General features: G+C 35.2%; 1 protein-coding gene across 1 annotated transcript in view; it reads right to left on the bottom strand.

Moving 5' to 3' along the window:
* Positions 1 to 656: 656 nt before the first annotated feature.
* Positions 657 to 25,011, bottom strand: part of LOC149546072 (protein Dr1 homolog) — a 39,765-nt gene continuing 15,410 nt past the window's right edge. Inside the window, exons 3-6 of the mRNA XM_089790982.1 lie at positions 1,760 to 1,849; positions 1,416 to 1,510; positions 1,188 to 1,256; positions 657 to 1,051 (exon numbers count right to left, since the gene is read on the bottom strand). Coding sequence (XP_089647108.1) covers positions 905 to 1,051; positions 1,188 to 1,256; positions 1,416 to 1,510; positions 1,760 to 1,849 — 401 coding nt within the window. The 3' untranslated portion in view covers positions 657 to 904. The remainder of the gene's footprint in view (positions 1,052 to 1,187; positions 1,257 to 1,415; positions 1,511 to 1,759; positions 1,850 to 25,011) is intronic.

Raw genomic sequence — 25,011 nt, forward strand, 5'->3', positions numbered from 1 at the left:
GACTTAATATGTGAATGGTCTGGACTCAGAGTACCTGGAATTGAGTGAAAGAACAAACATAAGGACAAAACTGGGTCTTATAAATTTTTATATGTGATCGCTGCTCTTATCTAGAAGTTTATCTATGTCAGGTCATAATAATTATATTCACTTTCCAAGAATCTGCTGATTAAATATGAAGAAAATTACATGACTTGTCTTTCATGAGTAGCAGTTAAGAAGAACACATCTTACACACCATCCTTAACCACAAGATCAAGCCTTTAATTCCATCTTACAAGTTGAGATAACTGGTCTCCTGTCAGCCATCAAAATGAAAGTGACCTTGGTCATGAGGTAAGTTAAATGTAGCAGGGACATTTTTCATATCGTTCCCATTTTATTTATCCAAAGGATAATAAATTGACAGATGATGGAAAATACCTTTTCTTTTTGCATTTCCTCCAGTACTCCAATACTAAGGAACTGCTAAATCAGTTTATTAGTTAAAAATCCAAATTCTATTCTGGGTGGTACAGCTAGCTTTGATAGTGTAAACAACCTTTCAGAAATTCTAGTTTCACCCAAAAAATGTTTTAATTTATTTCACAATACACAGCACAGATGTGGGAACTCTCTGTTGAAGTGTAAGACTTTTTGAAAACTTAGGATCAAAATTTCTAAGAGGTTTGCTGCTCTTATATTTCTAAAAATGATTAAACATGATTTCATTCAGATGTTAATGAAAAAAATAGTTGCACAAACCACTGAACTGCATAGCTTTCTATGGTGTCTCCATGAGAAAAACTAGTGATTCTCTAAATCCTTAATTAACACAGATCCATCTTAGCTTGAGTAAAATATCATACAATAATGATCATAAATTACCATTTTTTCAGGGTCAGAAAAAGGGAATTGTGGATATTCAATCAGAGTCTGACTGCCTGGTAGTATTTGCATTCCCATTATTCATGCGTTCACGGGCCTCAGCAAACATTCTTTGTTGTTCAGCTAGAGCTTCTTCTTCTGTCATGTCCGCTCCTCTACCCCATTGACCAGATTTTGGAGAGTCCTGATAAGATAATTTTTTATAATAAAAAAATAAAATTATTATCGTAAAATATATGTCCAATGAGAATTCAATGGAATTTATTTATCTCGAGTCCACTGAACATTAGAGGCTTAAAATGAAATAGTTAAACACATACCAACGTCTCAAGCTTATGCTGTTCATATGTAGCACGAACCTCGGGAATATAGGCTCTAAAGCCTAGAACCTGGAATAAAGCAAGTCCATTTAAAAAAGGTATCTATTCTACATAACAAAAAGTCCTCTGGTACATGATTCTACATGTCTAGGGGCAGCATCTAGAAGTGGTACATGCACAACACAATATTTACAATCAATAAAGAAAACCGTTAATCTTGAAACTAACATCCAAGGCTCCCAGAAGATGCTCTGGTGCGACTGTGCGTTTTTCCACTCTGCTACAAACTTCATTGGACTCTGATGATATCATTTTGATAAACTCTGTGTTGTGATAAGTACACAGATATAACAGTTAATGATGCAAAAAAGTGATGCTTATATCGTCAAAATTTTGTAAGGCATTCTTCAAATTCATACAAAAAAAAGATAAATATCTTTGCAGCTCCAAACAAAATATCAATATCTTTAATTTTACTTGCATGCTAACTGCTTTAGATTCAGCATGAGCTTACATGAAAATTGAGATCACTCATTCTAGACTTTCATCATTAAAAGACTGCAATCACTCACCATGACAACACTCAATGAGAAGATCTTGGCAATCTCTTGAAACACGTACATCAGGGGGGAGCATCTCTTTTATAGTTTTAAATGTGCTTGCTGCATAATAATAACAAACAAATCATTCTCAAATCTATGTTCAATCTTTACAATATAACTACAAAGGATTCGATTAATAGTATGGATGTGCCATTAAGTCACCTGCACAAATCTTTTCATTTACAAGATGCTTCAATTGAATAAGTTGTTCACTATGTAACTAAGGAGAGAACCAGCTCCTACATCTTTAGATTTACATTCTTCATTGCACTTTGAATAAAGTCGGGACATAGCTTGTAGCATGATCAAGAAAACACAAATAATGAAGAAAACAGCATTCAACTTTGAGAAACCCAAATAAAGAGAGATGTAATTCCTTCTCATGCCACTATCTGTTGTTCTTACAGGTTTACTATCTTCTCAAGGCCTGCACACACATTATTACATGTACAACAAACACAAACACCTACACAAGGCATGCAACTTGCTCTTAGCAATTCCTGATCACACCAACTCTATGACATTCTAAGCTATAATAATCCAAATCTAACTCAACCACTACCACAAACAGCATTACAATTACCCCTTGCAAGTTTTACTAGAAGTTTGAGAAGGAAGTCAGAATAGTACAAAAATGAAAAGAGACAGTATGTGCCAGTACTCTTAAGCTCTTTTTCCCATAATGAAACCACCATATTATGTTGTAGAAAAAATAAAAGCCGTTGCATTATGCAATTTTCAAAAACACACAATCATCACCTAAGTTTGTAGTTTGCATATTTGCCAATTGTTAAAATTGGTGGTTTCATTGCAATCTGTGGAACTCTATATTTTAGGGATCAACTTAACTGAATTTCAAATCCAAGGTGTTCATCACCCTAGACATGATTTCCCCCTTCTAGATTATCTTAACTATTAATCCTGCATCTTTTCTTGAAGCTCAATGGGAAATGATATATCAGAAGTGCTACAAACTCCTTTTTGGTTTTCATGAGTAAAAAAAACTTTGCATATCTTATTAACACTTCATGATCCGCCCCATTTATGGGTCTTTTGGTGTTCAGAGTTCCAAACAGCTTGAGTGGACAGATTGAAAATCAAATGGATAGCACCTTCTCCAATTTTGTTAAATGGGGCAGGATGTGGGAATCCAGGATTACCAGGTGCAGGGTATTTCATTAAAAATCCAAAGGACAAGATACTGGTGGCTGCCTCCAGGAAGTTAAATCTGGACAGTAATAATGAGACAAAAGTATAGGATCTGGTTTTGGGCCTCAAAATGTCAACTTGGATCAATTTGTCGCATTATAATAGAGGAGATTCAATGGTATTTTCTTCCATGTTTGGAACAGTGTAGTCTCAGTCAAAATTCCTACAACTAGTTGGAGATTGCATTTTCTATGGTTTTCAACAGATGCCATGCAATGTCATTTTTTCTCACTTTGTTGGGTTGCAATTTATCTCCCATGATTTTCTATGACGGCATACTCTGTGAGTGACTATCATATTTTAGTTCATGTCTTCAAGCTAGCTTCAGGATGCTTTGGCTGAGATAAGTACTTCTTGTCACATTCTCACACATCGCCCCACGGCAAATGGGGGCCCCCACTTTTCGCTCAATAATCCAATTCTTTTTGCAGTCAGCGTTGTCTCTTGACCCTTGAAGTACATTGGTGATTTGTGCTTGTGGTCAAAAGAATTTTAAAGGTGAAATTTGACCAAGTCTGACAAAGGAAGCCTTGAGGGATAGTGAATTTGGTCAGGTATGAAATGAAAATTGATATTTAAAAGGGGATGCCAGTGAAATTTTGAGTGTTTTGACGAACTTACTATTTTTTTAGATTTCTATTTTTAGTAAGTTTCACTATGTCTCTGATTGGCCTAATTTTGTGTTTAAATGAACTTGCTATTTTTAGTAAGACCATTTTTGGCATCAGGTGAGAGAAACAGAAAGTATCCAATTCTAAATCTGGAAGAATGAGTCGCTTATGCAAATGGCCCAAGAAATGGCTGAGTGTGGAGAAAATATTCCATCAAAGTGCACCCAAGGGGGGAATTTTTAGAGTGTGAGGAATTTCTTCAAAATGGAAAAATCCTTATCCATTCTCCATTTGCTTGAGCGAGGGAATTCCTACAATGCAAGGAATTTCTTCAAAATGGAAAAATCCTTCTCCATGCTCCATTTGCGCCCAACGGGGAATTCTTAAGAGTACTAGAAACCTTTTCAAATTCCAAATTCCTTCATGCCTCAAACGCACTCAAAAGGACAAGGAAAGAATAAAAAATAGTTAACTATAAGAAAATTCCTTGACTCCTCAAATGTGCCCAAAGTTAAAGAGCATGAAAATGTTGAGAAAATGGCTAAGTGTCAGAAAATTCCTCTACCGTGCCTCATTTGTGCCTAGGAACGCAAATTCTTAAGTGCCAAAAAATGATCAAAATATGCAAAATTCCTCACCAATACCTAAAATGCACTCAAGGGCCCAGATCCACTATGAGCAAGGAAATTTCTTCTGAATGGAAATCTTTCCAAGTGTATCAAATGTGCCCAAGGTAGATTGATGAAGACTTGAAAATTTAGCTGAGTGTAAACAAAATCTACCTTTGTATCTCATATGCATCCAAGGATGAAGTTGAAAGGGGTGGTCACAAGAATCTACCTTTATATCCTAAGTTATTGAGGTTGGTTCTAATGCTAATGCGGGTGTGGGGTGTCGATGCACGGATGCGCAATTTATTTATTTTTTTGGGCGGGGGGATTTTGGATGCATTTGGGTGCATATATATGTATGTATGTATGTATGTATGTATATGCATACTATAATTTATGTATGCAAAGAAATGCAAGAAATATACAAATATAAACCATTCCATAGCATGATGCTTCACCATTGATAGTTCAACTTCAAACTTCACTAACACAAAGTGACAAATATACAAATTGAAATAACTAATTAATAAATTTAAAATTATTCAAGTTTCTAATGCAATTTTAATTACAAAATTAAACTTAGTTCTTGACTCAATGTTAAGATTTAACCAATCAAGGGTCAAGGCTTAAGATTCGCTATCAATTTCAGTCATTCAAAATCATAAGGATTCTCAAAAAAATCCACATTCTCATCATCATCAATTAAATACATGCTAAATTTGGCGTCTAAAAGGCCTTTTGGCTGAGGTTGCTTTCTAAATGGGCTCTGATGCTTCCTAAATTCTCCCAAGAAGCACATCCAGGGCTTCTAGGTTCTCGTTGGGTGCACTGCAGCGCATCCACCAAGAACCCACAGTCCCAGGGTGCGCTTCCTTGGAGAATCCATGTAGCAGCCTAATGCACCCAAGAATTCAAACGCATCAGAACCAACATCTGGCCATTCCAACAAAGAATTGATATCTAAGTAAATTATATCTATTGTTTAGAAAACTCAGTTACTCAGTGATGAGTCATTAAGTCTACATGGCACCCTTCATACTAGCATGGCGCCCAGTCATTTTCATCAGCCAATCAAAGGTCTTCAAGTTGACATATTTAGATTCACTACATTTAAATAAAGGAACCAAGAAAAGGCAATTTTAGGCAATGTGCCATTAAATGCTTCATGGGAATCTTGGCTCATTAATGGCCAACTTGATCCCACTTTCTTTCTAGTGGGCATGTTTTGTCATTGGTCCACTTGGCCCCACTTTTTATGCAACGTAAGCTATTGTTAGTAAAACCCTAGTTGGGGTTTCATATTTTAATCTTGGCTCTTGATTTCAAATCAGTCTAGATTGTTCATCTGTGGAAGGAGCTCTATAAAAGGTCATGCCTTCTCTTTTGTAATAAATAGATAGATAGCTCATTAGAAATGAAAAACTCTTGCCCCTTAGAGTAGAAATAGAGTAGGAGTAGAGGAAGACATTGTTGTAAGACTTAGAGAGATAAAATTTAATTTCATTCAAGATATGGTGGATTCATGTTTATTCCAACTTGTTGCATAGTGTTCTTCCAATTTCTCACTTGTTAGATGAAGTGCTTTGATTTCAATAGAGAATGTATTTCAATAGAGAATGTAACGGTGTTTGATGAATTGCCATGGCTCATACTTTTTGCATCTTGTTGATTATAAGTTGAAGTGTAAAGTTTACCTGAGCCCTTTTCTATGGATGCTTAACGTTGATCATTGAACGTGCATTGTTTGTTATGATGGTGTTCATTGTGATATGAAGAATCATTGAAAACCTTTGGAAGATTGCACTGGTTCCTATAGAGTTGTTGCTATGCTTGGCAAAAGAAAAACTTGGTTATTTGGAATTCGCCCATCAAAGCACTATCTATTGATATCAGTGTCCTTGGGAACAGATTTTGATCCTTCTAACCCAATTTCCCCTTTAATTTCAGTTCATTTCAATAGTGGTCGTTTGAAGGAGAGGCATCACGGGATTATAATATGCGATTTAGAAGTTCTAGGCCCATCTAGCATTTCAAAAGAAGTAAAAAATGATTCAAATGTAAGTCCCTTTGTGTTATCAACATAGGTCAAGCCAGATGAGATCATATCCAACCTAAAGTCACAAGTTCGTCCTAGAAACCTTGGAGTCACCTCTACGAGAATTGCAATCATAGAATACAAGGGGTCCTTGCTCAAAATAAAATAGGGTCTCCTTTGGCACTTTATTTTGTGTTGGTATGGCCACAAAAAAATACTCTTTCTTGATGACTTGGGAAGGTGAGTCTTTCATCCTTCTATTGTCGTCTTCTTTGCATTTTTTGCATTTTTTCATCCTTATATTATGTATGTTTTCTACCCTTCCCTTTCTTCTATCCTCCTTGTTCATGGGCACTAGAGGGCGTGAAACTACACACCAAGGAAATGGAGATGGAGTTTATAGATACATCTCCAAAATTTTGATAGAAGTCTTTAATCACATTTAATCTCAGCTTAAGTTGCTGCTACGAATTTCGAGTGTGTGTGAGTACGTATATCCAAAAAATCAAAAGAAATATATAGAATTATAAAACTAAATATTTTTGGTAGTATGATACTCCATCATTGATCAATGCCAAATGCCAAAATCATAGTAACAAAGATTAATACTAAATGCTAATTTCTAATTAAGTACTTGATACTTATATTTATCAATTAGCCTTTCCTCGTGATAATTTTAGTTGTCTATGTTCTAAATTCTAGTCTCCACTCACAGCCCCCCCTCTTTATAATCAAATTTCTAATATGACAAGACAACCCACTAACTAGTGCGTGTTTTCGACAAGAAACCCCAATGGGTATGAGGGGCAACAATGATAAGCTACCCAAGGTGCTACATGTGAGAAAAATCCAACCATTGTTTTAGAGAAAAACCCAACCATTGCTTTAGAGAAAATGACAAAAGAAAGTGTGAAGAGAACAAAATGATATTTGCATTGGATGGATTGATCCTTTTTAGAAGCATTTTAGGTATACTTGATTTATTGGATGGCAGTGATGCCAAAAAAAAAGTCAACTGTATTTTTTTCCTTATTTTTGGTACTCAACACCTTGGGTGCACTTCGATACATCCTTTGGCATGCCCAAACACCCAACTACATACCCAAAGTGTAACATCCGGATTTCCCGAGTCTAATTTATCATTCAACTTACTCAAAGAATACAGTTACTTCTTCATTTCATAGGAGGGCAGTTACATCATTCATGTTCAAGTGAAGAAGATTTACCGTTAAAGTCAGTTAAACAAAAATCTCTTAACTAAATGCTTGAAATACCTTTTAATGAAATTACTTCAGAAATTGAAATCACATACCTCGGAAAACTGAGACTGAAAATCATCTAAGAATGCTTCTGCAACCACTCGGGTTAGTCCACAAATACACTATAACAATTTCTCAAATCGACTACTATCTCAAAATCATTTAATGATTACAACTATAATTTAAATTAGGGCATCACATATCATCTTACCAATTAGGGCATCAATCACCATCGGTTTATTTAGGGCTTATGATACCGCTTTACCACTTAGGGCTTCCACGACCACGGAATTCAATTAGGGCATCCGCGACGACAGATTCTATCTAGGGTATTCCGCAACGACGGATTCAATTTAGGGCCTCCGCAACCACGGATTCAACTAGGGCTTTCAATACCATGGATTCAGTTACGGCTTCCAATACCACTGTATCAATTAAGGGTCCAGCTGTCACACAATCAATTAGGGCTTTTGGATTTATTTTCCTTCGATTGCTTATCTGTGACAGTTTCTCATGATTAGATAAATACTTGTATTCAGTATTCGTTTATATGAAAGTAAAATGATGATAACAATGAAATACTTCAATTAAATCTTACCTCATCATAATAAGAATGATAATACCTACTTCTGATAAACAATTGAATGTGTAGCTTACTTCTGTCTGACTCATATCCGACATCTTGAGTGAGGTGAAACATTGTCAGGGGCTTTACCACCCAGCCTTGAACCAAATATTTTCCCCACACGATCTCAATCGAGAAAGGCCCTCCCTACCCGGAATTGACAGGGAACATCTTACCATCCACTAAACTTCAAGATATAAACACGCCATATGACTTGGCAACAGATGATCATCATAATAGGAATATGCATGAGCTATTGATTAAATTCTTTTAAAATGGTAAATATTAAAATGTCTTTAATTGATACTGATTCATATTAATGATGAATCCTTTTTCTTACCTCATCACCCATCATCTTGGTTTCACAGCTAGGTGAGTCCCAAGTATTCGGGATTCTTAGATCAAACAGCTCTCTTTCATTTATTCAAAAAGATTATTTCATACAACTATTATTTCATATTCTAAGATTATGTTTTTAAGAGATCTCAAAATATCAACAATCTTGTATTTCTTTTTAACAGGTTCATCTACACCTACTCACCATAAGTAGGCTGTTAGGCCGCTGACTCCTTGGTGCCTAAACAATTAACTTTTACTGATATGTCTTGTACCTCTTTCACCTTATTCCGGCTCTTAGCCCAGAAAATTTCCTTGGTACTATGTTTTGATATTCAATTCAGATTTAAACAATATTCCATACTGTATATTATCTTTTATCGAGATAGAAAGTCATTCAAAGAAGATCTACAAAATAATACATATTCAGATATTATGGTGAAAACAATCCTATAACTGGATGAATGCTATGGTAGTCGTTTTAAACTTGAATATGTATAAATTTGGAATGACTGCAGTCAACTTTCTCTAATACTTCCATTAAAAATAAAGTAGAAAGGCTGAATAGAAAACGTATGGCTTCATACCTTCAATAATAATGTAAAAAGTATGTCAACTTGGCATAAGTTTAAACTTATGACCGACTCAGCATCGTGTTAAAGTTCAGAAGAGAAACATTACTGGACTCAATGCCTCCTTCAAATTCTACGGATAGCAACTATTTATGGATGCAAGGATGTTTTTAATCTGGATGCAAAGACGTATAAACACTGATTGCAAGGACATTTAAATTCTAAATGCGAAGACCATTTAACTCTCTGAATACAAAGACGTGTATATTCTAATGCTTCCGTAACAGAGAAAGGTATTAAGGAAAGTGTCGGATATCTCTCAGACCACCCAATACAATGCCAAACAAGAGCGTGACCTGCGGCTTGGAAATAACCTGTTCACCTGCAACACATTGGTTGAGCCCCGTCCTTTCTCTCATAGCAAAAATTATATGGGATTCACAGAAGTAGGTTAAAGATGCTTGCAAAAATTCGAATGCATAATAGGTAGATACTCAACCATATGGAAAGTGTACACCCCGTATCCCCCTCATGGAATTCGAGAAGCACCTTATAAACAAACCCGACCATGGCTCTTAAAAGTTGAAACCGAAACTTCTTGACTTCCACACATTATCAAGAAAACTATACGCTTTCCAAACTTTAATTCAATGTAAATCAATTAAAAACAAGAGCATAATATAGAAGATTATAATCATTTCAAATTTCCAAGCATGCCTCTACGTCTTCCTACAGTTACAAGATTCATTACGAATTCCCAAAAGTCCAAATGAATATAAATACTATTAAAAATGCCAAATAATAATCGGTTGAAATAACGAAGAGAATAGAATTAGAAAATTAAATATTTGAAGATTATAATAATATAATTATTATAATCCGAACATTATTATAAAATACAACTTTTAAATTATTAAATGATAATGGTGCCAAATTATTGGATATTATTTAAATGAACATTTATAAACAATTATTAAAAGTACTATGACAAAAGATAAATTAAAACCCTTTAAGATACGTTTTATATTTTAATTCAATTATTTTATCTAAATTATTTATTAAATAACTCATGCAATTCCATGGGTGTATCCTGTTTCAAATTGCTAGGTCCTTTATCCGTTTGCCAGTGATGGTGATGCCCTGCCTAATTCTTTTCTGACAATGCTTCCACCCCTTCAACATGCTCCCTGCAAGGAATTTCTTCGTAATTAAATTATAAATTATAAATAATCATATCAGTTAACCTTTCATCTTAGTTCCATGAATTTGTGATTAACGATCAACTAATATGTCATCATAACAACTAACTATCTTACCATTTCGCCAAATTATATCAAATTGAACTACCAACTGACTTCATGTGAACCTCAACGGCTATATTTCAAGCTAAATCAAAAATTGGGATGTAACACAAAGTGTACCTAAGCATACCCTATATTGGTGAAGGACACCTTAAGGGCATAACCAATAACTAAGATCTCAATATAAAGGGCACTGAGGTGGCTGTGATGGTGGTGATAGGAAAAGATTTTGTGACTATTGTGACTTGGACAAGGTTAATTCTAATAACACCACTAGAATTGTGTTCAAGATTTAATTTTCTTTTTACGCGCTGAGATGTTGTTACATGTTGTCAACTTTTATTCTGTATCAAACTTGGGTAAGAGTTGGCATTAGAAATTTTAGATGTAGTTAAGCATAAATACATTGAGTTGGAGAGGGCAGAATTGTATTTGTCTTATGATATTATGGTGTTCAAAATGAGATTAGATTTTGTAAATATCAAGGGTCCGCAACAAAACTCCTATGTAAATGATTGAGTTCTAATTAGAGAGCTATTGATATCATTTTTGCAATTTATTTAATGTATTCCTCCTAGCTGGTTGCCATCTTTTCGCATATCCCTTGCAGATTTTGGTGAAGAACTGATTTTACTAGACAAATCACCTCTCTAGGCTCCTCATTTGGCACATGGGTTTTTCTGGTACACTTCAATCTGCACTTTTGACATGGATTTGTCTGGTTAAAAATTTGTATTTGATTGGATGTTTGTTCAAAGTCATTTGCAAGAGCTTGAAAAAGTTAGTTGTTCACTTGAAGGTCCAAAAATAAACTTCTCGGCTTTGTAATCAACTCTGCATATTAACTCTACAAACCTTATTTCAGTTTAGTGCTTGATGCTTTTGGTTTTGTTATGGTAATAAATGTGGCTTATTGCAATGAATTGTCTATTCTCCTTCAGTGCAATAATTATTCTAAGTATGCATCAAAATGGTGAAAGAAACTTTTTCTTCATCCCAGTATTATTCTCTCCAAACAAACAAACAAAAAGTCAGGGATGAACATTTTAAAAAACAATAGCATTCAGCTTTGTCACCAATGTCTCTTCATACAATAGCACCACCATGTTCAAACCTGCTAGGCTAAGACCAACATACCAAAGCAATTTTATGCCAAAATATAGGCAGCTTTAGACCTTAAAGTGGTTTCATGAAGAACAATTGGCATATATTCTAGTAGGATATTGGAATATTTTTTAGCTGACATCGTCACGTTTCCTCCATACACCTACCACAATCTCCATTGACAATTTGCATTTTGCAGCTTCACTATAGAGACCTCCTTCATGTCTGTATTGGCTCCTTTATTCATATATTTTCTTGTATTCCAGCTTTTTTTTTTAGAGCTTACTGATGGTGTGACAGTTTTTATTTTGATGTCTATAATTTCCAAAATTTGCATATTCTCATTAGCAATGCTTAGCGCCTCTCATTTGGTATCTTCCAAAGCTTTATTTGGGCTCATACAATAACACATTTTATGCAACTTTTTTTGAATACAATTTTTTTTACTTCTCATTGCTGCAATCTAATCTATTCTATTTTGCACCAAACTTTGTAGTTTCAACTTCATGGCCTGATTTGGTATTTATAATAAATCAAGATCAAGACCACTTTATAGATTTGGCAAGTGAAAACCATAATCACACTAAGTATAAAGTGTCATCATCATAATTTGTAGGAAAGGTCTCCTGATTAAGTATTTCTAGGAACTGTTCATATAATTTTCCATTTCTTTTCCTAGATTAGTTTATTGCATGATTTATTTGAGAAAAGCATATCATGATGGATATTTCAACTCACCTTTCAACTATTGAATTGAAAGGAGACAAATACAAATCTTGGTAAGAAGGTATTTCGACACATTTCAAATAGCTTAACCTATTGCCCTATACTTATGACCTTGTTCCTCAACTAACTACATATTGGCAGAACCTCATATGGTACTTCAAGGATAGTCATGATGTAGGATTATCAGTCTCAATGCACATCACCACATTGTTTCAACTTTCACCTATCAAGGATTGAGACTCCAGAGATGCAAATGATCCATATATAATGATGACATACTAGAAATGCTAGATCAATGGCAAAGTCTTGAACATAGTCAGATTTCTACTTCTCTAAAAAATTCAAAGGATTCTTGTAATGTTCCCATTTCTAACTACTATTTAATAATAAATAATAATTTAATTATAATACAAAAATAAGTTAAAAGATAAATAATAATAAAATATAAGATATAATATAGTTACAAGAAAATTGTCTTATTTTAAGAATGTTTTATGAGATTTAATAATATGTTCTCGGGAGAAGAATGTGAATATTCCTAAGAAACATTCAATGAACAAGAAAATCAATTCATCATAATAAATCCATTTTACTTTCATGAGATTGAAGCCAATGAACCAGAAGGAGCATATAGTTCTCAGGTGGATGAAATATTTGTTGAAGATGTGCATTGTGGTTGAAGTATAGAAAAAGATATACCTGGATACAGTTTCAAAGAAATTCCAGATCATTTTTGCTATTTATTTAATGCATTCCTCCTAGCTGGTTGCCATCTTTTCGCATATCCCTTGCAGATTTTGGTGAAGAACTGATTTTACTAGACAAATCACCTCTCTAGGCTCCTCGTTTGGCACATGGGGTTTGCTGGTCACTTCAATCTGCACTTTTGACGTGGATTTTTCTGGTTAAAAATTTGAATTTGATTGGGTGTTTGTTCAAAGTCATTTGCAAGAGCTTGAAAAAGTTCGTTGTTCACTTGAAGGTCCGAAAATAAACTTCTTGGCTTTGTAATCAACTCCGCATGTTAACTCTACAAACCTTATTTCAGTTTAGTGCTTGATGCTTTTGGTTATGTTATGGTAATAAATGTGGCTTATTGCAATGAATTGTCTATTCTCCTTCAGTGCAATAATTATTCTAAGTACGCATCAAAATGGTGAATGAAACTTTTTCTTCATCCTAGTATTATTCTCTCCAAACAAACAAACAAAAAGTCAGGGATGAACATTTTAAAAAACAACAGCATTCAGCTTTGTCACCAATGTCTCTTCATACAATAGCACCACCATGTTCAAACCTACTAGGCTAAGACCAAAATACCAAAGCAATTTTATGCCAAAATATAGGCAGCTTTAGACCTTAAAGTGGTTTCATGAAAAACAATTGGCATATATCCTAGTAGGATATTGGAATATTTTTTAGCTGACATCATCAATTTTCCTCCATACTCTTACCACAATCTCCATTGACAATTTGCATTTTGCAGCTTCACTATAGAGGCCTCCTTCATGTCTGTATTGGCTCCTTTATTCATATATTTTCTTTTATTCCAGCTTTTTTTTTTTTAGAGCTTACTGATGGTGTGAGTTTTATTTTGATGTCTATAATTTCCAAAATTTGCATATTCTCATTAGCAATGCTTAGCGCTTCTCATTTGGTATCTTCCAAAGCTTTATTTGGGCTCATACAATAACACATTTTATGCAACTTTTTTCAAATACATTTTTTAACTTCTCATTGCTGCAATCTGTTCTATCCTATTTTGCATCAAACTTTGTAGTTTCAACTTTTGGCCTGATTTGATATTTAAAATAAATCAAGATCAAGACCACTTTATAGATTTGGCAAGTGAAAACCATAATCACACTAAGTATAAAGTGTCATCATCATAATTTGTAGGAAAGGTCTCCTGATTAAGTATTTCTAGGAACTGTTCATATAGTTTTGCATTTCTTTTCCTAGATTAGTTTATTGCATGATTTATTTGAGAAAAGCATATCATGATGGATATTTCAACTCATCTTTCAACTATTGAATTGAAAGGAGACAAATACAAATCTTGGTAAGACGGTATTTTGACACATTTCAAATAGCTTAACCTATTGCCCTATACTTATGACCTTGTTCCTCAACTAACTACATATTGGCAGAACCTCATATGGTACTTCAAGCATAGTCATGATGTAGGATTATCGGTCTCAATGCACATCACCACATTGTTTCAACTTTCACCTATCAAGTATTGAGACTCCAAAGATGCAAATGACCCATATATAATGATGACATACTAGAAATGCTAGATCAATGGCAAAGTCTTGAACATAGTCAGACTTCTACTTCTCTAAAAAATTCAAAGGATTCTTGTAATGTCCCATTTCTAAATACCATTTAATAATAAATAATAATACAAAAATAAGTTAAAAGGTAAATAATAATAAAATATAATATATAATATAGGTACAAGAAAATTGTCTTATTTTAAGAATGTTTTATATGAGATTAAATAATATGTTCTTGGGAGGAGAATGTGAATATTCCTAAGAAACATTCAATGAACAAGAAAATCGATTCATCCTAACAAATCCATATTACTTTCATGAGAATGAAGCCAATGAACCAAAAGGAGCATATAGTTCTTAGGTGGATGAAATATTTGTTGAAGATGTGCATTGTGGTCAAAGTATAGAAAGAGATATACCTGGATACAGTTTCAAAGAAATTCCAGATCCCATATATGATGGACTATTGAAGGGTGATGAAGAATATGGCCCTTATACATTTCTATACCTTGAGGAGAATGTGAATATACAGGAAGAAGAAAATGCATCCGAAAATGAATTCAAAATCATTTCAAACTCCTTATGCAGTGAAATGATAGAGAATCCTGACAGAATATTTTGTGGAGATACATACACACATGGTACTTCTATATTCTCTAATCTACAGTTTGAAGAGGATGGGACATTTTCAGAACATAAAGATATAACATCACAAGATGAGTCACAAAGTAAAAAACGGTGACGAGAGATCTATACATAACACTGATGTTAATTGCACAATATTTTCGAAAGGAACTGGGCATCATAAAGTAATAAGGTTTTTGAGTTAGTATGAGGTGCTGCTAAAATGTTATTATTAAGTTTTCAAATCACCACAAGTGAGGTTGATGAAAAGTTCTCGAAACATGTGTAAGGGAAACTATATATATCCATTTTCAAATCAGTTCCAGAGGAGATCAATAGGTAAAGAGTATCATGATAGTAAGATGAAAAGCAATATTTCAAGAAATATATTCAGTGGGACAAGTGATGACAATGTTTCCAGGAGATATGCACTGTTACGTAATCAAAACGAAGTTTTTGATAGAGGCGAACATTAATTTTCATTTGTGGGGGACTGTAGCCACCAAATAAGGTTCAGAAAATAATTTACAGAGGAGAGGTGACATGAATATCGTCTTCTTTCCCAGAGATAGCTGGATTCTCATTATGCCCACAAGGGGCATACGTCCCCAACAAGACCCACTGATGGAGCCCTAATTTTTGCAAAAAATAAGGGCCTCCATTTGTGAAATAATGTTGGAAATTCAAGTTCGGGGTTGATTGGTGTTATTAGTACTCTGCAGAGAAATTTGTTGCAACCAAATTATGAAACACATTGAAACATGAGTGCACTCAGGCCATCCTTGGTACGGACTTTATTTGACAAGCAAAGTCTGGAATGGAAAGATTGCTGTATGAGTACTGTCAACTCCTCAGCAAATTGAACCTGTTGCACGCCAGGTTGCTGCCCTTGTATTGTGCCATACTCAAGAGTTTGGCATATCGGATATGCCATGAATTTGAGAGGTTTAGCACCTACTTGCCAGATGTAGAGGTTGCAGTATTCCGTGGAAGTGTGCATGTGAGAGTTCACAAGGAACTACTGAAAAGGAATGCCCTCATATTGTTGTTGGAACACCTGGATGAGTTTTGGCATTGGCAAGGGATAGAGACTTTAATCTGAGAAGACATTTTGATGAGTGTAATAAAATACTAGAATCTCTTGACATGCGAAAAAACAACAGGAGATTTTCAAGATGACTCCCCATGACAAATAAGTTATGATGTTCTCTGCAACTCTAAGCAAAGGAATTCAGCCAGTCTACAAGAGATTTATGCAAGATGACATTCAATTTTGGAGACATTTTATGTGGAAGAAATGTGAGCGTGTTTATCTGGACTATTAGTTCTGGCAAATCATCTCTGGAGCATTCATCTCAATTCACTCTAATCATATAATCATAATATATTCTGATATTAAATGAACTGCTACCACAGATTGCAAATGTTACAGGAACATCCCTGAATCCAATGTTCTAGGAATTGCATGACCTTAAGAAGGAAGAGGACATGGAATCCTGTAAGAACGAGGCCGAAGTAAATTGCTGCATGCGTAGATCATTGACTTCTTGTACAACTCTGAAACAGTTTCAAATTCCTTCTCTACAAGCTCTCAAAGTTCTTCAAGGATATCACATCTGGAGGACTCATTGAGCAGAAACAGCAGCCAGGACACTGGATATGAAGTTGACAAATATCACCTGAAACTTTGAAAGCATTTACTTGTCCATTGTCAATTGAAATCATGGAGGACCCTGTGGATTTGGTCTCTGGTTATACTTTTGATAGACAGGAATCAAAGAGGAGTCATTTACAGCAAGGTTATTCAATATAAATTGAGGGCCCAATAAAAATAAAGCCAGTAATGAAAGGCAGCGTATACTCCCTGACAAAAACAGCATCCAAAACAGAGCATTTCATCTATTGCAAGTACGAGATGTGATTAAAATCTGCAGATGATATCTCTGCAACACCTGCTTTAATTTCCCAGTGATCTATGATCATTTACAATTGCTAGCAATGAAATGTGATGTGGATACTTTAATATTTGCAGTTGTATGATTGGCAGCTCCAGATTGATTCTCTAATACGTATGACTTCATAGACAACAACAACTGAATTTCAGAAACAAACATGAGAAGGCTATGAAGTATGTTGTCATAAGCAATTCATACAGACGGAGATTTATGGCAATTTCAAATATTTTGAAATGAAAAAGTGGCAAAGATGAATTATTTCATCTCTGTCAATACATATAGGACGAGATAGAAGCAGCGATAAAATTAATTCATGGTATGTGTATGCCCTTAGATGCGACGGGAGCTAAAAATAAACAAGAATACAATGAAGGCCAATAAACTCAGAGTTTTAAAAATTCATTATGTGCCCATAAATTGAAACTAATTCAGAAGAGATGTGGCTATAGTATTATTTTTAAAACAAGGCATGACTCTTCTTTTTAAAATAAGGATTGGGGATAAAAGAAAGTACTTTTATTTCAGAAGAAGTAACAAGACATATTCAGAAGCAAAAAGGAGTATTCAAATCTTGTAAAAGGAATTACAGATGAAGGCATGAATTACAAATGAATTAATATATTATTATTTCATAATAGATAAAATCTTTAGTTTTTGTTTATTTAAAAGGCAAAGAGAATAAATTGCAATTCGGATTTGTCCTTTGCGATCAAAAAGGCAATTCTTGGATTATTTCTCTCAATGCTTATGTATGAGATTTGTCAGAGCATTCGTTGTTTGATTATCAGGGATATTGTGAAAGTATATATACAAGGATCTCCCCATCTCTGTCTACTTGGGCTTCCCACCAAAGAATTTAGATTTCTATTAGACTAACATCAAATTGCATAGAAGATTTATCTTTTGCAGAGCATAGGAGTGATTGATTATATTTTAAATATATATTGCCTCACAAGGTTGTACGGAAGAGTCTTTATTGTAAACTCTATTGCCCAAATAAACAAGGCAATGGTCATTTAAAATTATTGAAAAGTAGTCATTGAGTTCATAGCCGTAGTTTGTGATCCTTCACTATATTTTTGTTTTGCAAGCATCAACTCACTCGTTGAAAATTTTATACAAAACATTAAATTGTTTCAAGCACTCGCATAACTTTATTTCGATCGAGTTCAAGGACCTTGTCAGCCTAGGAACTTGCCAAGTCTAAATTCGCTATATATAAGCTTTGAACGGGGTGATCAGGTTAAGGAGAAGGTTTACCTACCTAGGCATAGCCAAGCCTGAAGTGCAAGAGAATTAAAGTTATTCGCATTCGTTGGCCAAAACTGATTGAGTAATCCTATCGGAGAATTGGCAAAGCTCTTGGATTTCCCATCTGTGATTTTGGGAACCAACAGAATGGACCATGCTACATTGTCTAGAGGGAAAGAGTAGGGCTTGCGGTGGGATGGACCATGCTACATCATACAAAGGCAAGAAATAAGGCCTATGGTGGAATGAGCATGGGTTAAATCATACAAGGCAAGGGATAAGCCTCATGGTGGAATAGGCATGGGTTACATCAATGAAAGGCACTATTTGTTTAGGACAGCCCATTGGACGTTAGATGTTATAAGTGAGTTTCTTTCATATGCATTAAAATATTGCTACCTAATATATAGGTTAGAATTGTGTAACATTTTGTATTATCAATTAACAAGCTAAAGGCAGGTTATATTACAGTGACAATATAACTAGTTGCGTGTGCCTATATATATATGCACTTGTCCCTTATTTGGTGATTGTAGGACCCAAATCAGGATTTACCTTGTCAAAACACATGTAAGTGGTAAAATTATGTCTCTAAGCCTCTTATAATTCTTATATTAATGGAATTTGTCATTCTAGGGCAAAAATAAGGGCAATCCCATAAACGGGAATGGAATGCTTCTTGTGGATTTGATTACTTCAAGAGATAGATGTTGTGGTTGTTGGATGTTGCTACCTATTGTGGATTTGATTACTCCAAGAGATGAATTGGGTCCTAGTTAGACATTCCTACCTCTGGTGGATTGATTACTCTAAGAGTTGGTTCTGGTCTGATTTGGATGCTCCTACCTCTTATGAGCTAAGCGAACCATTTATGCATATACTCATGTGTTTGCTCTCTTTTCATGTCTACTTTGTGTTTGGATATGTGTGTCTACTTCATGTATACTTTGTCTTAATGCGTTAATGCGTATACTTCATGTATGTTTCACGTGTTCATATATTTCATATTTACAAGTATACTCCATGTGCGGCTCTACATTAATTTATTAGAATAAGAAAATAACTAGAGAGATAAATTTGAAGCATGCTGTCATGCAAATGTGGTTATGGTCTAAGAACATTCCTATAGAAGTTGAAAGAAAACTCTTCTTCAGTCGTGATATTCTACTCTCTAATCATAAGGAAAAACATATAATTGCTCGAGGACAAACAATATTAGGAAGGGCAGACTATAATATCCCCTTTCTAAATAAAATTTAATAATAAATAATAATATAATTAAATTATAAATATAAGTAAAAAGAAAATAATAATAAAATATAATATATAGTATAGTTACAAGAAAATTGTCATAGTTTAAGAATGTTTTTAAGAGAATTAATATTAAATTAAAACATTTCAAAAAATGTATTATGATTATTATTAAAAAGAATAATACCTAAACTCAAATGAAAGAGTAATCATTATTTCCTTGAGTTGCCAGCTGTACACTTTTATAAGGAAAGCATTAAGTTAGAGAAGATAATAGCTAGCATGGTTCTGAAACTATTGTTTTTTGTCTTCTCCTCGAACTCATACATGACGAATGATTAAAAGTAGCAGCAACCTTAAAGTAATTACTATGCAGTAATTAAGTTATAAGTGAGCAGATGCAAATAATGAAAGACAATAATTTATTCTGAGTGCCATTTCTTTAAGAGGACACACCCATGGGAAGGGACATGTCTCTCCCATGTCACAAAGTAAAATATAAATACACTCGAGGAAGGAGGGGGAGATAAAGAAGCGAAAAAATAGAGAATCAGAAAAGTAAATCGAATTACTAGCAAACATAGATATACGTGCAAGCACAAGCCATATACTATAGTATGAGTTCTATACATAATAAAATTATTTTGTGTAAATCTGTAATGTCCCCAAATAATTAAACAGTTAAATTAAACTTAGTTGTTTGTATGGCCCCAAATTTAATACTAACATCTTTTGAGCCCCCTTTTATGAACTAGTTGTCATAAGTAGGTATTGGCTTGTTTGTAACCCTTCAAGAAACTTCTCGGAGCCCATTTATGATGTTCAATTTGGCATAGTTGTAGGCATGGTGAATTTGATGTTTTCTTTGTATTTGCAAATTCCAATTTGAGTTCAGCTTGTCTTCCATTTCGGAGGTGCAAGATCCTCCCTACTCTGGCACTTCGTAGTTTCGGTAGGAATCATCCCTTCACTCTATTCTACTCGCAAATAACTACAGTCATGGATATATTTTTGTGTAAAATTCTACACTTGTTCCTCTATGTCATTATCTCCATAATAATTATGCAATTTATCAAACATTATGTTCTGAATATGGCATAAATTGATAACATTAAGTTCCTTATCTTCACTACATCCAAAGGTGTTCCTTGACTGCATCCAAAGGGTGTCGTGTTTGCATCTAAAGGTGTGCCTTGACTACGTCCAACGAATGTCGTGCCTACATCCAAAGGTGTGCCTTGACTACGTCTGTGGGTGTCATGCCCATGCCTGAAGGTGTGCCTTGACCATGTTCTAGGGTTTCATGCCCACATCCAAAAGTGCATTGTCTATGTTTGAAGGGTGACATGACTACTTTCCAAAGGTGTTCCTTGCCCGCATTTGAAATGGTGTTGTGTTTGTGTTCGAAGGGTGGTGTGTTCACGTTTGAAGGGTGTTGTGTCTGCATTCGAAGGTGTTACTTATCCACATTTGAAGGATGTCATATCTATGGCCAAAGGTGTGCATTGTATTCAGCAAGCTGACAAAACCGTATAGGTTTATTAGACTGTACAGGTATTGCAAAAAGCGCATGACATCCCAACGAGCCACACAAAGTCATTCATCCACCAACACAAGTTCTCAAAGTTGCACACCAACAAGGAGGCAATACAGTGGTATTAGAGCTGGTGATTTTGTCAACCTATCAGGTAGTCGATGCAAGTATAAGCCAAAAGGAGATACCTTTCTACAAACAGAATAGGGGAAGCACAAGAACCTAAAGCTGAAATCACAATACTATTAATGGAAACTAACCAGAGGACAAGCTCAACTCAACAAAGCCACAGTCAAAGAGGAACAACAACAACAACAAATCATGGAGAAGTTGCAGAAATTGTTAGAAGGTAGAACAAATGGAGAACATAATGGGCATGGCGATAATTTTGTTGCAAGAAGATCAAACATGCAGTGTTCACATTCTCAACCGTCAATGTCGACATTTCCCCAAAGAACAAATGCACCTCGCAAAGTGAAAGAACCCACTTTCTAGGAGTTGCAAGAGCAACTAAGGCAAGACTAGAGGGATGTAGATCTTGAGGGAGATATATCCTTTAAGGATTATCTCGACTTTAAATGGAATACTCGGATGACAAGAGTTGTGGCTATTAGATTGATGACATCAAATGTAAGATAAGCAAGATTGATTTATCATCCTTTGATGGCACCAGGACAACATTGACATGAGAATGGGTACGTAAAACAAATACCTACTTCAAACTTTAACTAATGCCTGAGGACGAGGAAATCAAATTCGCAGAACTTCACCTAGAGGGAGTCACTCACAAATAGTGGCATCATGGGATGATCGCCCTTGGCCACGACCAAGTAACTTCATATGCCAAATTCACATAGACAATTATAGACTACTTTCATGGAAAGGATACAAAGCTCAACTTTAAAGAGTTCGCTCAAGGTCCAGTGGGCAATTATGTTACAAAGTTCCAAATGGACCAATGGAACCGCTGAAGGGTTGGGTAAAAGGATTCAACCTCAACATGCATTGAAGCGATTAAGAAGACATATGACATGGCCACATCTTCTTCCAAGAATTACATGCATCCCAACCACCTCTACTTCAAGAAGACAAAGGCAAGAAGCTATTTTTGAAGAAGCCTTAGATGGATGTGGTCACTCGTCAAGTGTTCCGGAGGAGCAAGCTTGGTTTCACTTGCAAGGAACCTTGGGAATCGAGTCATAATTGTCTTGGCAAGGGGAAGGTTCACTTTATTAAAGTGGTACCCAAGAATGAGGAAGAAGGTAAAGTACTCAAAGTGCAAGAGGGAGAGACTAATCATGTGGAGAGGATTGCCACAGTTGTGCAAAAGGGAGGTTCCATTACTACACTTTTTGCAACTTTCGGGTAATAATGTATTTCAAATATGTGGTACACTTTAGGGGGAATGAGTCCCAGTAATACTTAATAGTGGGACCACACTCAATTTCATCAATTCATTACTTGCCACTAAGAGGGTTTTGCATACAATGGAGCATGAAGTGAGGTTTTCACACCATCGCCCCATTGCATATAGTGAGACTTTTGCGATCTTAAGGAGTCTAAGTGGAAACAATCCCTAAGTCTTTCCCTTGATTGAGGATGGTAAAGGGGTTAAGACACCATGAGTTAAGTAGAGTTGTCTCATGCTCAAAAGGCTTTGAGGGGTTTTAAAGTCAAGTCTCAAGTAGTAATTCCTATGGATTTGATCTCGAGCTCACTAAATTTGATCCCCTTAGTCATGACTTGCATATTTGTTTCCTTGGGTGTTGATGAACTTGCGAAGTTTCAATGAGATAATATGAAGTGGACAAATTTGATGGCTTTCTGCACTAAGAATTTGTTTAGATAAAATAGCTGGGAATGCCCAAGATAGGTTGGAGGCCGACCCTCTTTGGGCATTATTTCCCAGCATAGCCAAATTCCCACCCACCTCTAACTAGGTCTTTGAACCTAGCATGATGGCAACTTGAAGTTTTGAGCAAACTAGTATGAAAAAAGGGGTAAGTTCAATAGTGTGTGGCAACAAAAAAAAATTTGTGACAGAGAATTACCCAAGATGGGTTAGAATCTGACCCTCTTTGGCACTTAATGCCCAACATTACACAAATTCCACCCTCACCTTTTGGCAAAATCCTTTGGTATCGAGAAAATTGATGGAAACTTGCCAAAATATGAAAAACAAAACTTAAAAGGGGCTGAATGTTGGTGGAAATGATTGACTTTGATTGAGATTCCCATGATGGATTTAAATCCCAACCCTTTTGAGCATTTTCACACTTTGGTAATTTCCGCCCCCTCGATCAAACAAAATATTCATCCTTTCATGGCAATGTTTCAAAAGAAATCGAACTTGGAAAGGTGGGAGGTAGTTCGAAGCAAGAAACTACAAGTTTGATGATTGTTTTTAAGATATTGCCCAAGAAAGAACAGAATTCACCCTCCTGGGCATTTTTGCCCAAATTTCTATGAATTCCAACCCCCTTAATCAGTAAAGAAAATGTAATTCCCTAATAGCTATTCAACCCTTATAAAGGCCAAATGAATTAAATTCAACTATATTTTCATTGGATGTTTTTGGCCCAAGTCGGCCTCCTTGGGCAACATGTCTTTTCACCTTCCACTTGCTTATGAAGGCTCCAAACCATTCATTTGAACATCATTTCAAGGCAAAATTGTCTCTTCTATAAACAGCTAACTCCATATTTTAGCAGCAAAAATCTCCAAATTTGGTAATGAATTGCCTTCAACTTGAGAGCGAGTTCCACCTAGACTTGGCAATGACTATCTCAAATCAACTGCAATTCGTATTTGGAAGCAAATTTTCATAAAAATTGGCATATTGATGGGCTTAAAGTACTGTAGAGATCAAAGGTCAGATTAGGAAGTTGGAAGTAAGTGCAGAGCAGTTGTAATTCCAGATTCCTAACTTAATTCCAGATTCCTAACTCTTATCATTTTTTAAGGCCTGAATCTCTTGTAACCAAAATGCTAGATAATTGATGCCAAATAGAACATCAGGAGTCATAAAATTGATAAAATAAATTGCAATTTAAAAAATCTAGTTAGAGTTTTCATTTAAATTCAATCGGTCCCAAGTCTAGCAAAGGAAGTAAATTAACCTATTTGCAGCTTGGTTTGGTAACTTCATTGTAAATTTCTCTTTTCTTTCAAACCAATTGATATTTCATGGATGAACTCTATAAGTTCAAGGCATGGATAGGATAACATTTCCATGAATCCTCACAATATCTAACTTTCATTTCATGAAATCCTTAAATTGTCTTGTCATTTCATAAACTTAATGCCCTTCTTTTTCTCTTGATTTTGCAAGGAATATCATTTAAGGATGCAAAGCATGGGAAGCAAAGGAAGTGAGAGGATCACATTCAAGTCAAGTTTATCACATCATAAAACTGAGTGAAGTCCACGATTAAGAAGGAACCTTGAAGTCAATTCATGATTTTACTTTGCAAGCTTCACATGAGAGATGACCTTATATCGGGAGGGGATTGAGTGTTTGGTGTTTCTCTTCAAAACATTAAGTATTTGATTCTGCATGTTGTAGTGGAAGAAAACTCACATTAACAGGATGCAATACAGTAAAGGCTTGTGTAATTCCAACTAATCGGTCATTCCAAGATGGGCAAGGATCAACGTCCCTATAAGATGCCTTGAGGATTGACCAAGATGGGATCAAGTTGCCTTGTGCTACTCCAAGAGGGGATTAAGGGCTTGGATCCATAGAAACCTTAAAAAAGACCACTGAGTTTGGTGTCAAAGCGACCTATTGCATGTTAGCATTCCTTCTAGACCAAAGTTATAATCGGAATGGCATGACCTTTTCAATTCACATGCAATCTATTACCTACCTACAAAGGTAGCCTCAAGAGAGAGAACAAAGGTGTAATTCAGGCTAGTGTAAATCCAACCAATCAGTTA

Source organism: Cupressus sempervirens, chromosome 7, assembly GCF_028749045.1.
Source record: "Cupressus sempervirens isolate cs-2001-9-10 chromosome 7, ASM2874904v1, whole genome shotgun sequence".
Taxonomy (NCBI): Eukaryota; Viridiplantae; Streptophyta; class Pinopsida; order Cupressales; family Cupressaceae; genus Cupressus; species Cupressus sempervirens.